The sequence below is a fragment of the Abrus precatorius genome, unplaced genomic scaffold (genome assembly GCF_003935025.1).
Source record: "Abrus precatorius isolate BTA unplaced genomic scaffold, Abrus_2018 Scaffold11, whole genome shotgun sequence".
Lineage (NCBI taxonomy): Eukaryota > Viridiplantae > Streptophyta > Magnoliopsida > Fabales > Fabaceae > Abrus > Abrus precatorius.
The window spans coordinates 19,774,132-19,787,999 of NW_020874303.1; the positions used below are offsets into that span (position 1 = coordinate 19,774,132).

Genomic DNA, 13,868 nt, shown 5'->3' on the forward strand with positions numbered 1-13,868 from the left:
GTTTGATTTGATTTAAAAGCTCATTGAAAAGTCTATTTTGTAATTAAATTTTTTAAACAAATAAAAAAAATCTATCTCTAAATAGACTAAAGAATTTAAATTTATATATAAATAAATATATTCAAGCCTTTAAATAAAATAAATATATAATCAAAACATTTCACTAAAATTTTAATGCAACAATTATATCAGTAATATAGGCCTACACAATAATATTGTTATTACAATATTTATATTTACTAAAACAGGTTAATCTGCCAAACTTTACTTTTTTTCAAATGTCTGGAAACCTAATCTATTTGACTAATAAACATGTTTTTAAAAAAAACTAATTTAACTTCTTTAATAAATAAAATTAGTATAACCTACTCCTAACTTCGTTACATCTAATCTATTGTTGCAAGAGCTTTGAATTAAATAATTAATATACATTAGTAACGAATTACAAATGTTGATTAAACATTTTGCTTGCACTGTTATCATCGAAATCAAGAAGGAACTTGTTTACTATTAATCAGTTTCTTTACGCTCGTCCAACCAAAAGGTTAGGATATTTGTTTTCCAGCATGTCCTGATCCAACTATGATTCATATGCTGGACACCATTATCTGGGCAGATAAAGAGAGAAGCAGACGTAAAGGTCAAGCAAGACAACATTTATGCAGCAACTAACCCTTGAAATTCTTGGCAAAATCAAAGATGGGACCTAAATGAAACCCATGTTACAATAATTACAGAAGGTGACCACACCAGTCCTATTCCTATACGTGATATAGCACATGCAACTTTGTTTTTGGCCAGAGATGACTGATTAAAGGCAGCAACAGAGAACGTGAGGATGTCCAAAGCACAAAGTCAAGTATTCTTATATATGTTAGGGTCATGTATTTGCAATATTCAAATCTTATTAGTTAAAAACATTCACTTCCTGGGTTTCTCGTAGTTATTCAATTGATTTTTTTAACATACAATAAAAAACATTTTATTAAAAATTGTAATATTTAATATTACTAATGAAAAAAATTAAAGTGTAATATTGTATATTTTAAATATATAAACTTATATTATTGATCTTTGAAGACACGGTAAAGAAAAGTTATTTAATTTCCTTTGAATAAGGGTTTAGATCGAGTATTTAAGGGATGAATACCTAATTTAAGTACTTTCATTAGATTCGTCCTAATTCTGCCCATTTTTGCGGGGTGGGTTGGTGGGTAGCAACATCTTTATAAAATGTACCATAAGCTTGGTGGCTATGGTTTAAAAATGTAACTACACTTTCTCTTTTTCGATCAAATTTTATTAATTTTATTTTCCTCCTTTTTCTTGTTAAGTGGAACAATAGTTCATGACCGGCCATGGAACTTGGAAACTAGCTGTTCCATTAGTGGTCAAAAAATGGTGTGCGTTCTTCTCTGCGATCCTTTTCACACCAATATCACTACGTCTAATGATTGATTTATGGACCATTCTCCCCATTATTTAGGCAAGGGAATTGAACCCTGCACATCCCCACTAACTTTTGTTGAACTGTAGACTTGTAGTTCAACCTAGAATTCAACAAAATTACTACTTCAAACGCAACATTATTAGACAATTGAATACTCTTCATTTTGGATGCATCATAGAGTTAACCCAATTTGCTAGGAAGCAATAAACCTTGGCCGAAATCCATTTCATCAAATGTTAGTTGTGTACGTTGTGGCTTAGTGGTTGACCCGGTATTATTGCAACTCTAAGCTTATGATTGCATCATTTGATTTAGTATTATGGAATGGCAGTAGTGTAGTGTTATATATATATAAAGAAATATTAAGTATAAAAAAACTTATATTCTATTTAACTTTTTTATTTAACTTATATCTAATAGCCAATAAAATAATAAATTATAATTTACTAGATATAAATTAAATAAAAAATTCAGATTGAGTGTAAAATTTTTTAAATTTATACTAATATATATATATTTAAAGAGTGTGATTAGATAAACAACTTAATAGAAGAGTATTTAAAATACTTTTCAAAAAGCTTATAGAAATAAGGTTTCTACAAACTCTTTAACTTGTTAAATTTATTTTAATCAAATTAATATCATAAAAAATAATTTAATTTAATAGATTATACTAATTTTTATATATAAAAAACTAAACATTATTTATAAAATCATTTGAAAAACGATAGGGAGACTAAATTGTCATTGGAAAGTTAACAGCTAGAAAATTAATCAAGAGACAAGTTTTGGAGACCATTGGCTAGTAGCTACCATCTGGCACCATTTATGACAACTTGAATTGGGTCTACCAGCCACGCTACTACAAGAACAAATATTTGTGTTTTTGCTTTTACTTTTTCTTCCAATGGCTTGTGTGGAAATCTGAAGAATTCGACCATTCAAGTGACCCAACAAAACAAAAGCCTGTGTGTATTAATGAAGCTATAGGCTTGTATTTGTGTTGTGCAAATCACACGAGACTAGACGAGCTCCTGTAGTGGCTGCGGTCCACGTACTCTAATCTTGGAGTCTCTGTCAAGTTTAACCATGTGTGAAGAAACAGATTAATCAATGATCAAATGATATTGCTTTGGTGTGAGTTTTCATAACATGTGTTTCTTATATATTTTTATTATTATTAAGTAAAGCTATGAATTTCAATAATTTTAATAACTTGTTCGCTTATCTTTGTAAAAGGCATATGAATTTTATTTAATGCATAAAGTTGTAAAAAAAAAAATTATTAATATTCCTTGACATCGACCTGATCCAGCTAGCCCTCCCCATCGGGTCTATATTATTGTGCTGTCTGGAGTTTAGAAAGGTCAACCAATTTATTCTGCCACCTTTGATTATTAATGACAACAATAACCAAAATGTTATAACATGTACGCCCTCCCCATTATCCATCTCTTATTTTTGCTTATAATAAGATGCAACGTATTTTTTTAAAACTAGACAAGAGATATTTTTTACAAAAAATAATTATATTCAAATTAAATAAGATTTTTATAGCGATAAAATTGTTTTCTACATATATACTAAAATTGCATAGTTACTAATTAAATCCGAAACTATTGACTAAACTTTAATAATTCGATTCACTCTTGTTACGATAAAATAGCGTAGTTTATTATCCCCTCCATGTTAAATCTTTAAAAAATTACATTTGTCTGTTATATTAAAAATCATAAAAATAGATTTTTAATTTAAAAAAAAAAACTCTTTTTAAAAATATAAACAAACATACTCTTACTACATTAAAAAAGAGTTTTATTTTTTTTGGTTGTCCCTACCATAGATATTCACCAACCGTCTTAATCTTTCCTCTTTTTATATCTTAGATTTAAATAAAAAGGTTAGCAGGAACATTAAATGAAATATTGATGGTTGTGCCTGCACATCTTACCAGCTTTTCATTAAATTTATGAGTAAACTACATACAAACACCACTCTTACCTTTTTATTAAAAGGTTACATATTTCTTTTAATTTAAAATATTAATCAAGAAATTAAAAATATTATTAATATAATTTTACAACAATTTTAATACACTCTCAAGTGATTTTTAATAAAAAAAAATTAATTATTATTTTTTAAACAGAATACCCGTAAAACACTATTTAATGAGATCCTTTTATTTATGCATGATCATATTCATTTTTTAGTTCGTAATGAAATTATTTAGATCAATTTAAATTAGTCAAATAACTAATGTAATATTTAAATATCAATGTTTCTAAACTTAAAATGGGCATGTTAAAAGTTACAATATATAAAAAAAAGTAATATTTAAAATTTCCAATGTATAAAAGCATACGTTATCGTGACTCTACATTTATCCTAATTTCAAAATAGCTAATTATATCTCACACTTGGAGTAAAAATATAGGTAATTGTTTATCCTAATTTCCTTAAATAAAGTTCGTTTGAGTATAGGCACGGATGCTTATACAAGTGACATAACTATTAAAAAGGATGGATTTTAAATATTATTTCAATTACTTCTTTCCATCTATTCTGACACAGATAGAGTATAGATAAAGTTATTTTTATAATAATCAATAACCACTATAAATTTACAATCATAGTATTTAATACGATTTAGAAACATATTAAAACTTATTAAGGAGTTTACTAGGTCATTGTATACTAACTTGATTTTATTTATAGTTTTTTTGAATAAAAAGGGGGGTCCCAACTCCCAAATGTTAATGCAACAGAAGTCAACATCTGTACTGAAAAAGTAGTACAAAACCATAGCCAGTAGTCCAAACGCGTAACAAATGGTGAAGGAAGACCAATTGACCCCATTACTATACCACTCTGTGTCCTCAATGTAGCAACCTTATCGGGACAACCTCACAGCCATTCCAGAAAATAACCATCTTGGTACCTCGAGCTCAAAATGTACAAGACCTGGATTCTAACTTTTCTTCTCCTCCTCTTCCTTCTTCATTCAAATGTAAATGCTGTTGGTGTTGGTGTTGGTGTTGGAGGTATTGGTGTAGGTATTGGTATTGGTAATGGTAATGGGGGTGCTACCCCACGACCCTCAGGATCACCAGTGTCAAAGCTGAAAAATGCTTACATAGCTCTGCAAGCATGGAAATCCGCAATCACTGATGACCCATTGAAGATTTTAAGCAATTGGGTTGGTCCTGAAGTGTGTTCTTACAAAGGAGTCTTCTGTTCAATTCCTCAAGATGAAGATGGAATTGCTACATCAGGTCCAACTCATTCTCTTGTTGTTGCAGGAATAGATCTCAACCATGCAAATCTCCAAGGAACTCTTGTCAAAGACCTCTCTTTACTTACTGATATCACTCTTCTCCACCTCAACAGTAACAGGTTTTCTGGTACTGTTCCTGACACATTCAGAGACCTCATTTCCCTGCAAGAGTTAGACCTCAGCAATAACCAACTTTCAGGTCCTTTTCCCATTGTTGCTTTATCCATGCCAAGCCTTGTCTACCTGGACCTCAGATTCAACAGCTTCTCCGGGTCACTTCCTGAAGAACTCTTCAACAAGAAACTGGATGCAATATTTCTCAACAACAACCAATTTGAAGGTGAAATCCCACAGAACTTGGGTAACTCACCAGCATCAGTGATAAACTTGGCTAACAACAAGTTAAGTGGAAGCATCCCATTTAGCTTTGGCTTCATGAGTTCTAAACTAAAGGAGATTCTCTTCCTCAATAACCAGTTAACAGGTTGCATTCCTGAGGGAGTGGGAATCTTCACTGAGATGCAAGTTCTTGATGTGAGCTTTAACTCACTCATGGGTCATTTGCCAGACACAATGTCTTGCTTGCAAGACATAGAGGTCCTCAATTTGGCACACAACAATCTTTCTGGGGAGTTATCTGATGTGATATGCTCTTTGAGAAGCCTAGTGAATCTAAGTGTTGCTTTCAATTTCTTCTCTGGGCTTAGCCAACAATGTTCAAAGCTTTTCAATTTCAATGTGGGGTTTGATTTCTCAGACAATTGTATTCCTGGAAAGGACATGCAGAGACCTGAACCAGAATGTTCTACGATCCCTGGTGGTAGTTTGAATTGTCTTAGAATTCCTACTCCAAAGCCTCTTGTTTGTGGTACACTTGCTGCAAGTTTGTCTAAGCACACAAATCCACCTTTCTCATATCCCTGATAGCTACAGGTTGGTCGTGGCTTTTTCCATTAATTAATGCTACTGCCAGTTTAGTTCACACCCTCCTAATTTTATTCTCCATGGATTCAGTATATATGTTAGTGAATTATTATTATACTTGGCCCGCACGGATAAGATGTGCCTTGATTTTGTGGGCAACAAGATTTGCTAAAATTCCATGATGGTGTTAACAAACAAGATCATTTATGTGTCACGTGGCATGCTTGTTTGATTTGGTTACCTCAATGATTCACGGGTTCTTTTGATTCTGTATTCTGCTATATGACGTGGCCTTGATTGCTTGTGAGTCGTGACCAGTGAAACTTGATTTTGTTACTCAATTTGCTATGAGTTGGCATGCCAATAATATTACAAGATAATTGATCATTACATGACAGCAATTAATGCAAATAAAAATTCGGAATAGGTTTACACTTGAAATGAAATGTCATTGATTTGGATAACTTAATAGCTTAGTTTAAGAAATAGTCTTGTTCATGGATCCAATGACAAAACTACCCACTGAAATTTTCAAGTTATAATGAGACAGAATTCCCAGTTGCGACACTTAGCTAATGCAAAGTTTGATTCCGTAGCATTCTTGTGATACTCTTTTCCCCCAGTTAAGAAAATAACTCTCACATGTGGTTAAGATGTGTAAAACAAGATATAAGCATGATGAACTTACGCAAGAAAATTCATATAAACAATTGTTTTGGTTAAAATATTGGATGAATTCAGTTGAAGCAAATTGGGGGGTGTTAAATTCCAATGTGGACTTGAATATTTCAATGGAAAAACTCAGTAAAGTGCATGTTTCACTCGTTTTGGTAAAGGTAGAGCTGATGTCAATTTCTTTTTCATAAATTAATGCTATTTACATAAATTTTTTTAATATACTTCTAATTATTAATTAAAATTAATTTATTAAAAAATATATAATTTTATAGTTTCACTTTTTTAAAAATTAATATTTTTCTTCCATGTTTTTATAATTTTTAATAAATTTTAACACAGTTAAAAACTTATTAAAAATAGTGCGTTTTCAGTAACAACACAGCTTGGAAAGATTTTGTAGTAAACCAAAATTCCACATATGTTATAGATATGTGATAAACTCTGTCTATGCTATTTTATAGTGTTAGTAATTCTTTGGCAATGAAATCACTCTTCCAAACGTACCTTACCATGACCCCCACTAAAATTACATTACTTATAAGTTAAGCTTATAATTATAGAAACTGAACTCTCATGATGAAAAGGCATGGCTATCTTTAAGCTATGATTAGTTCTAGTTCCATTAATTAAGTTTCATGATTTGCAGTAATCACAAGAAGTTTGAACTTTTTAATGACGAAAGCATCAACATTCAAGGATTCCAAGAGGCGACTAAGAAGAATTACTATATACGGCATTGTCTTGATCCTCGTAGATAGTTAATTAGATGGGATCATTAGGATTAAACATCTGACACATTACCCTAAAACTTTCTCTGGACTAATCCAATCCGCATTTAAATTTTGAATGGTCAATACAAATTATTTTTAAAAAATAGTGAAATAAATATGAAATTTGTCAGTAATTTTTGTAATGGTTGACATATATCTAAAAATTAGATGGGATCATGAAGGATGAAACAGCTAACATATTACACTTCCATTGTCTTGTCGATAAGAATAATCATTCTTTATAATAATTAATTTAAAATGTATTTTTATAATATATTTTAATTAGTAGATAATATAATATTTTTATATTACTATTACACCAAATTAAACTTTTAAATAAATAATATTCACATAAAAAACGTAAAAGCAAAAAATCGTTATCAAATTAAAGTTAAATTGAATACTTCAAAGCACAAATATGAATTGTTCACAGTTTAATTTTATCAAACGGTCTAATTTAAGTTAACATTGAAGTATTAACTTGTCCCAGCAATTCACCACATGAAACACGTGGCGAAGCCCGATGAATTATAAGGTGTTAACCAGCGTTAACCCAGTTTATTTGAGCTAAGTCAAAAATTTTAGTTTGATTTAGATTAATTTACATATAAAATTTAAGTGAATTATTCATCAATTAAAATTGAAAATTTATATAAAATAATCTGTAATATTATTGAATACAAATATTTTATTAAAATAAAATTTAATTTTAATTGATAAACAATACTTAAAATATAACGTAAATTTTATCCTTAATTTAATTGAAACATAAAATTTTATGTCAAGCGCAGTATATAGTGAGTTGAAGATCAAACGGACACTGTAGATTTACTTTTTTTCTTCAAATACTTCTAAATCACATTATATGTATATAACATTATTATCATGGTAATTCAATAATTGGTCTATTAATATTAGGTATAAACTTGAATATTTATATTATTTAATATTTTTTTATATAAAATATTAAATTTCTTAATAATTAACTTAAAATCTTAATCGAGTAAATCCATTTTATAAACTTTAATAAAAAAATTACTAAATATTATATTATATTATTTTATTTTCATATGTAATATATTATTAAAATATAAATAAATATTAAGTAACATACTTACATACGTCCAAATTATTTAAAATTATGATAATAATAAATTTTAAATTTTATAAAAAAAATATAAAATAATATAAGTATTTAAGTTTCACTTAAAAAATTTTAATTCATCAAAAGCATACTAAAAGATTAGGTTAGACGTGTATGCCAATTCGAAGCAACACAAATTTAGAGAAGAAAAGAAAAAAACTAATGTAAATAAAATTAATTAATTAATTTTAAAAAATTTAAGTAACTCAGATTTGTGAACAAAAAACTGACATAAAAAAATAAAATTTATAAGGAACCATTTTAAGAGTATAAACAACTCTCTCTCTCTTTAATGTATAGAAATCAATTTAAGAATAACCAAAATATTTAGTTATAAATTATATGCTAAATAGTTATGAGTATACATGCATTAGAAAATATAATAATCTAACCTTTAAAATAATTTTTATTTTTTATATAGCAGTAAATAAACAAATAAATGAAGAATTTAAGATGTCTTATCTTAATTATAAACATGGTTAAATTATTTTTATAAAATTTAAGTAATTTTATTTTAGTTAGTTTTTGGAAGTGTTCAATCCTTATTTGCTAATAAAGTACACAGGTTTACCATCTAAAATCGAGCTCTTCCACGATATTACAAGTGTTCACCTTATTACAATTTTGTTATGACACCACTGCTGAATAATATGTTAAATGTTATTGAGTGTAAATCGATAAATAAAAATGCAATGAGGTGGATTGAAATTAAACTCAATCAATAGTCTAGTTTTCATGTGAGTTTGCAACACAATGAATGATGTCCAAAATAAAAATCACAATCATTAAATACTTCAAATAAGAAAAGATATGAGCTTAAAAAAAGAAATAAAATTAGGATTTTGACCCTTTTTTTTTTTTTTTTTCATTTACTCGACCTCGTCTTTTTTTTTTTTTCCTTTCCAAACTCGATCCATTTTAACATTCTCATCAATTCAAACTAAATGATTATTGGGCTGTGGCATCTGGCCCGTTTTCTTATTTTATAAATCAACATAAAAAAACAATCAATAATTATATTTCTCCAGCCACCACACGGTCCACGGTCCCGCTCAGAATCAGTCCTTGATGCTTCAAGGAACCAAATCTTGCATACAGACGAACAAGGTTGCTATACGCATAACATAATTGTATTTATTAAAACTTATAAATTTAAAATTATGTGTTAAGTTAAAAACAATCTCCTATCACCGCATTCAAATAATCAGTGGTATCATTACTTTTTACTGATTTAATGAACTAATTATTATTGTTTATAAAAAATAGTAATAATAAAGTTGCATTGGGTTGGATTACAATTAAACTCAGTCAACTTGCTAAGTTTCATGGAAATTTGGAAGATAATTAATGATACAAAATAAAAATCATAATCATTAAATATTTCAAATAAGAAAAGACATGAGCTTTAAAGAAAGAAAGAAAAAATATAAATTAATTATAAACAGAGATTTGATTTAAATCTTTATAAACAGACATTTGTCTATAATCTTTTTATACATTTCAAATCTTGTATTCAAATTTATACACCCAATAACCGGACAATGTTGTTCAGCTGTTAAATCACTCCCCTAACATAACCCGTCGACAAAATCCAACTTGAAGGTAATAAAATCTAGTAACTCTGATATCTTTTTGCAACAGTGTGACTAGAAGGAATAAACTTGCATAGCTATGACAAAGAACCTTAACAACCCAAATCATAAGCTTCAAGAACTCCCAGATGAAGGCCAGAAAGAATGTTGAAGATATGTGTGAGACAAAATCAGGGGTAAAAGAATCATGGGGGGTGACATTTTGGATTGCAGCTACATCTTCTCTCAAACCAAAATTACCCACTCTTTACATTTTAGAGACAAGAGAGTAGGAACTTGCAAGAACATTAACCAAATTCGTCATTTGATGCAAGTTATGAAAGGGAATCTTGTTCAACATGGCAAAGCTCCTTCCTAAGTTTATGCGAGAAAAGCCTACAAGCATCCATGCTAAGATCAATAGCAGCAGAGAGAGCAATGAAGAGAGCAGCATCAGCCATGCACGTGACATGGTGTGCACCAACTTGTACAAGAGGTTTGCTAACTTTGCCTTCACCGTCCACAGTTGAACCCATCACAAACCCTTCCCCGGGTAACCTTGAACCCAATCCAGCATCCTTCATCACCTTGTAATCAATGCAGAATTGGCCACCCTTTTTGACACTCATTGTGCCTTCAGCAATGGGAATTCCATTGACGGGTCCATTGTCAGACAAAAGCTCAACTTTGTAGCCCAAGCCATCAACAGGACCTCTTTCTCGCCATGCCTCAAGACGACTCCATGGCTTCCAGCTACTCACAGAGGCCCCATTGGGCCGCAGAATGAGCCATGCACCTGGGTTTGATCTTGACACACGGTTTGAGCCAGGGGAAGGCACAAATGGTGTCACCATAGAGGCTGCAGCTACTGGTGAGCCTGAGAGATCGTGAATCATTATCATCCAACCCTTTCTGTCCCTCCCTTGACGTTCTTTATCACTTGTGGAAGATCTTCCCCATCCACTAGGATTGTTTGTAAAATCTGATGGAAGAGACCTGAATCATCAACAAGAGATATTATTTACTTGACTTAGAAATGCAAGTAATACACTGTTAATCTAACAAGTTACACTCATAATTTCATCATTTTTAATAAACTATAATCAATAATAAAAAATATATGGGAAAAAAGTATTTTAATAACGTTATTAAATTGATATGCATGATTATTTGTTAAATAAATGCAACAAACATAAGGCAACTGTCAAACAGTGATAAGATAATTAAATGGTACTGTGTGACTGCTGCTTTATATATGTCACATGGGATGGAATCCTAGGTAGTATATGTTTTTGGATCTTGGAAGATCTCGACTTGTCTGTTTGACCCAACATGGCATGCAGTTAATAGAGGCTCTATTATTAATTTTTCAGCTGTTTCACCGATTTGTTGGACATGAGTTGCTGTCTAATTGCCCTAGGATGTTGGCTTTCATTTGAAGCGCAAAAGGAAAAGAGAAGGACCAAAAGTTTCAGCATTAGGCAAAAGGGGAAAACTGAAAAATTAAATTTGAGTGACGGATTCTTGAATTGCAAGAAAACAGTTAAGCAGCTAATTACGGAGAAAAAAGCTATTAGAGTTTGATTAAAATCATGAGATATCGATGTTTCAGATGGAGGAGGCAGTTAGTCTTCACTAAATCGTCTCAATTAAGATTGTCTTTTTTCGTAATGCATAAGTTAATAATCATACTCCCTGTTTTACGGTTATAAGATTATGGTATATAGTTTAAGAAAAATAATTAACGCTGTCATTTATATTAAAATTATTTATAATTGTAACGATTAATGAATTGAAATTTTTTAATTAAAAATTATGAAAGTAAATACAATATTATAATTTTTTGATAAAAAATTACTTTTAATTTTTGAACCAATAAACACCCATTAACATTTTTTAGTTTTAAATACATTATTCATCTTTCTCATTTATTATTTTAATATTTCACACATTACTATTTTTATAAAATTTAAATTTAAATAATTAACGTAATATAAGAATTTTAAAATGAAAGATACATATAAAAAAAAATTTGTCTCTAAAAGTAAAAGATAAAAGAATAGAAAAAATAAAATAGAAAAAAAAGTTTAAAACGGATGAGTTTATCTTTTAAAAAAGTTTATTATAAAATAAAAAGGGTTCAGAGACATCATAATTGGGGCAATGAAAGCATGAAAATTCTGAAACTGGTACAGTACCGTGGGAGGTAAAAGGTTATCTTATCTGAACGTGTAACGTCGATGACTGTTTCCAAAACTAGAATTTTCATCCAGGCATTGGAAAACGACAGATGAAAATGAAAATTTGGTGGCGCCACTGTCATTTTTCACGCTTCTTTCAACAGAAAAAGAAAGAAACAACAGTAGCCAATGATATCCACCAACAAGGAAAGGAACATGAAAATGAATTCCGTTGAATAAGCCCAGACCCAACCAAGCACCTCACATGACATGCCTAAACCTCACCTTAATCCATAATTATTCACACTTCACACCACTCTAAAATTTTATTAAATTCATTTCAATTTTTCCTTATTAAAAAAAAACACTAAAATGTAATGCACTGGCTTTGACACACCCGCGGCTCACATTAGCTGATGGAGTGATGAAAAACTAAAATGCACGTTAATAAAAGAAAAACAGGGTACCGAGTCACTCACCGGGATCTGTAATTGCGATCGGCGCTGAACTTGCAACTGAAAACGGGTTGTCTGATATTCCCCTGAATCTGGAAAACCACGGGGCTGCATTCCGGTTCACCGCCGAACTGAAAGACGAACCGTGGGTCGGGTTCAGACCGGACCACAAGGTGAAGCTGAGCCGAGGGCTTGTTATCCGGTTCACCCAGCTTGACCCACCCATTGTGGAAGGTGTTGGAGCGAGAGAGGGCAGTGGGCAAGTGAATGGTGAGGAGAACCCGGCCCAATAGCTTGGCGCCACGAACGCCACAAGTGCGGCCCATTGGGCCGTTGAAGACAGAAAGTGCGAGGGTAAGGGGTTTGCCGGAGAGACGGCGGAGGGCGGCGGGGTCGAGGTGGAAGGCAGGGGCGGAGGTGGTGGTGTCGGGGGCGGAGGAGGAGGAAGAGAGAGGGAGGAGGGCGGTGTGCGAGGGAAAGGTGTTGATCCGAATTTTGCAGAAGCAGGGGGTGGTTGAGGGGTGGACGCCGGAGAGTGGTGGTGGTTTGGTTGGGGAGGGAAGCTTGAGAGCGAGGGATTCAACGATGAGGCGCACGAAGGGACATGGATCCATGATGGGAATTGGGAATGAGTTAGAGAGAGTAGTGGAAGTTCAGCTTCCCAAACATTAACATCTATGTATCTACCTTTGTCAACTACAAATGGTGTCGGCTTGGGGGTTAAAAGCACTTTCTCTATACTTTTTTATTTTTATTTCGTTTTTGGCTGTTTTCGCGGGAAAATGACTCGAGAAGAATACGAGGATTGATGCATGGTTGGTTGTGGGAATCTGATAATAATTTATATTAATGCATGCGTTCATATGCCACCGTAGATGCAGTAGCCTCTTCTCACTGTTATAAAACGGCTTTTCAATTCTATGCACTAAATACGAAATTAATATAAATTATAATATTTAATAAATGAATTTTAAAAAAGCAATTATAAAATTGTCTGTTTTGTTAGTAGAAAATCTAAAATAATTTTGAATATTGAAAATTTATTAAAAAAATTGTATCATTTTGAATTATTTAAAATTAATTCTAAAAGTGGACAATGAGATTTTCTTAAAATTGTTGTCTTCACCTATTTTCATTTTGGGTAACTTCGGGGTGGAGAGAGAAGCTATTCCTATTCCAACCATTTATTCGCTGATTTTCATTTTAAATAAAATATTTATTTGACCATTGTCAACCTAAATTTCTCTGGTGTCATTCCGTTAGTAAGAGGCCAACCTTTCATATTTAGCTTATTATTATCTATCGTTAATTTGCTGTCACCTATGAATGAATTACTTTTTATTTTTTAAATCCAAAATCATTTATTAGGCCATTTTTTTATATGGTTTTTATTTTTTAAAATACAAAAAATATGAACTTTTT

At 31.1% G+C, this 13,868-nt stretch overlaps 2 protein-coding genes across 2 annotated transcripts; one reads left to right on the top strand and one right to left on the bottom strand.

Moving 5' to 3' along the window:
• The first annotated feature begins 4,400 nt into the window (after positions 1-4,400).
• LOC113856467 (leucine-rich repeat extensin-like protein 4) lies at positions 4,401-5,648 on the top strand. The gene has a single exon (XM_027488286.1). It carries the CDS (start codon positions 4,401-4,403, stop codon positions 5,646-5,648), a length of 1,248 nt encoding a protein of 415 aa, XP_027344087.1.
• Positions 5,649-10,146: 4,498 nt separating this feature from the next.
• On the bottom strand, positions 10,147-13,060 carry LOC113856471. The gene is made up of 2 exons (XM_027488290.1): positions 12,471-13,060; positions 10,147-10,807 (listed from the first exon to the last, which is right to left on the bottom strand). The coding sequence occupies exons 1-2, from the start codon at positions 13,058-13,060 to the stop codon at positions 10,147-10,149; spliced, it is 1,251 nt and encodes a 416-aa protein (XP_027344091.1).
• Positions 13,061-13,868: the final 808 nt, after the last annotated feature.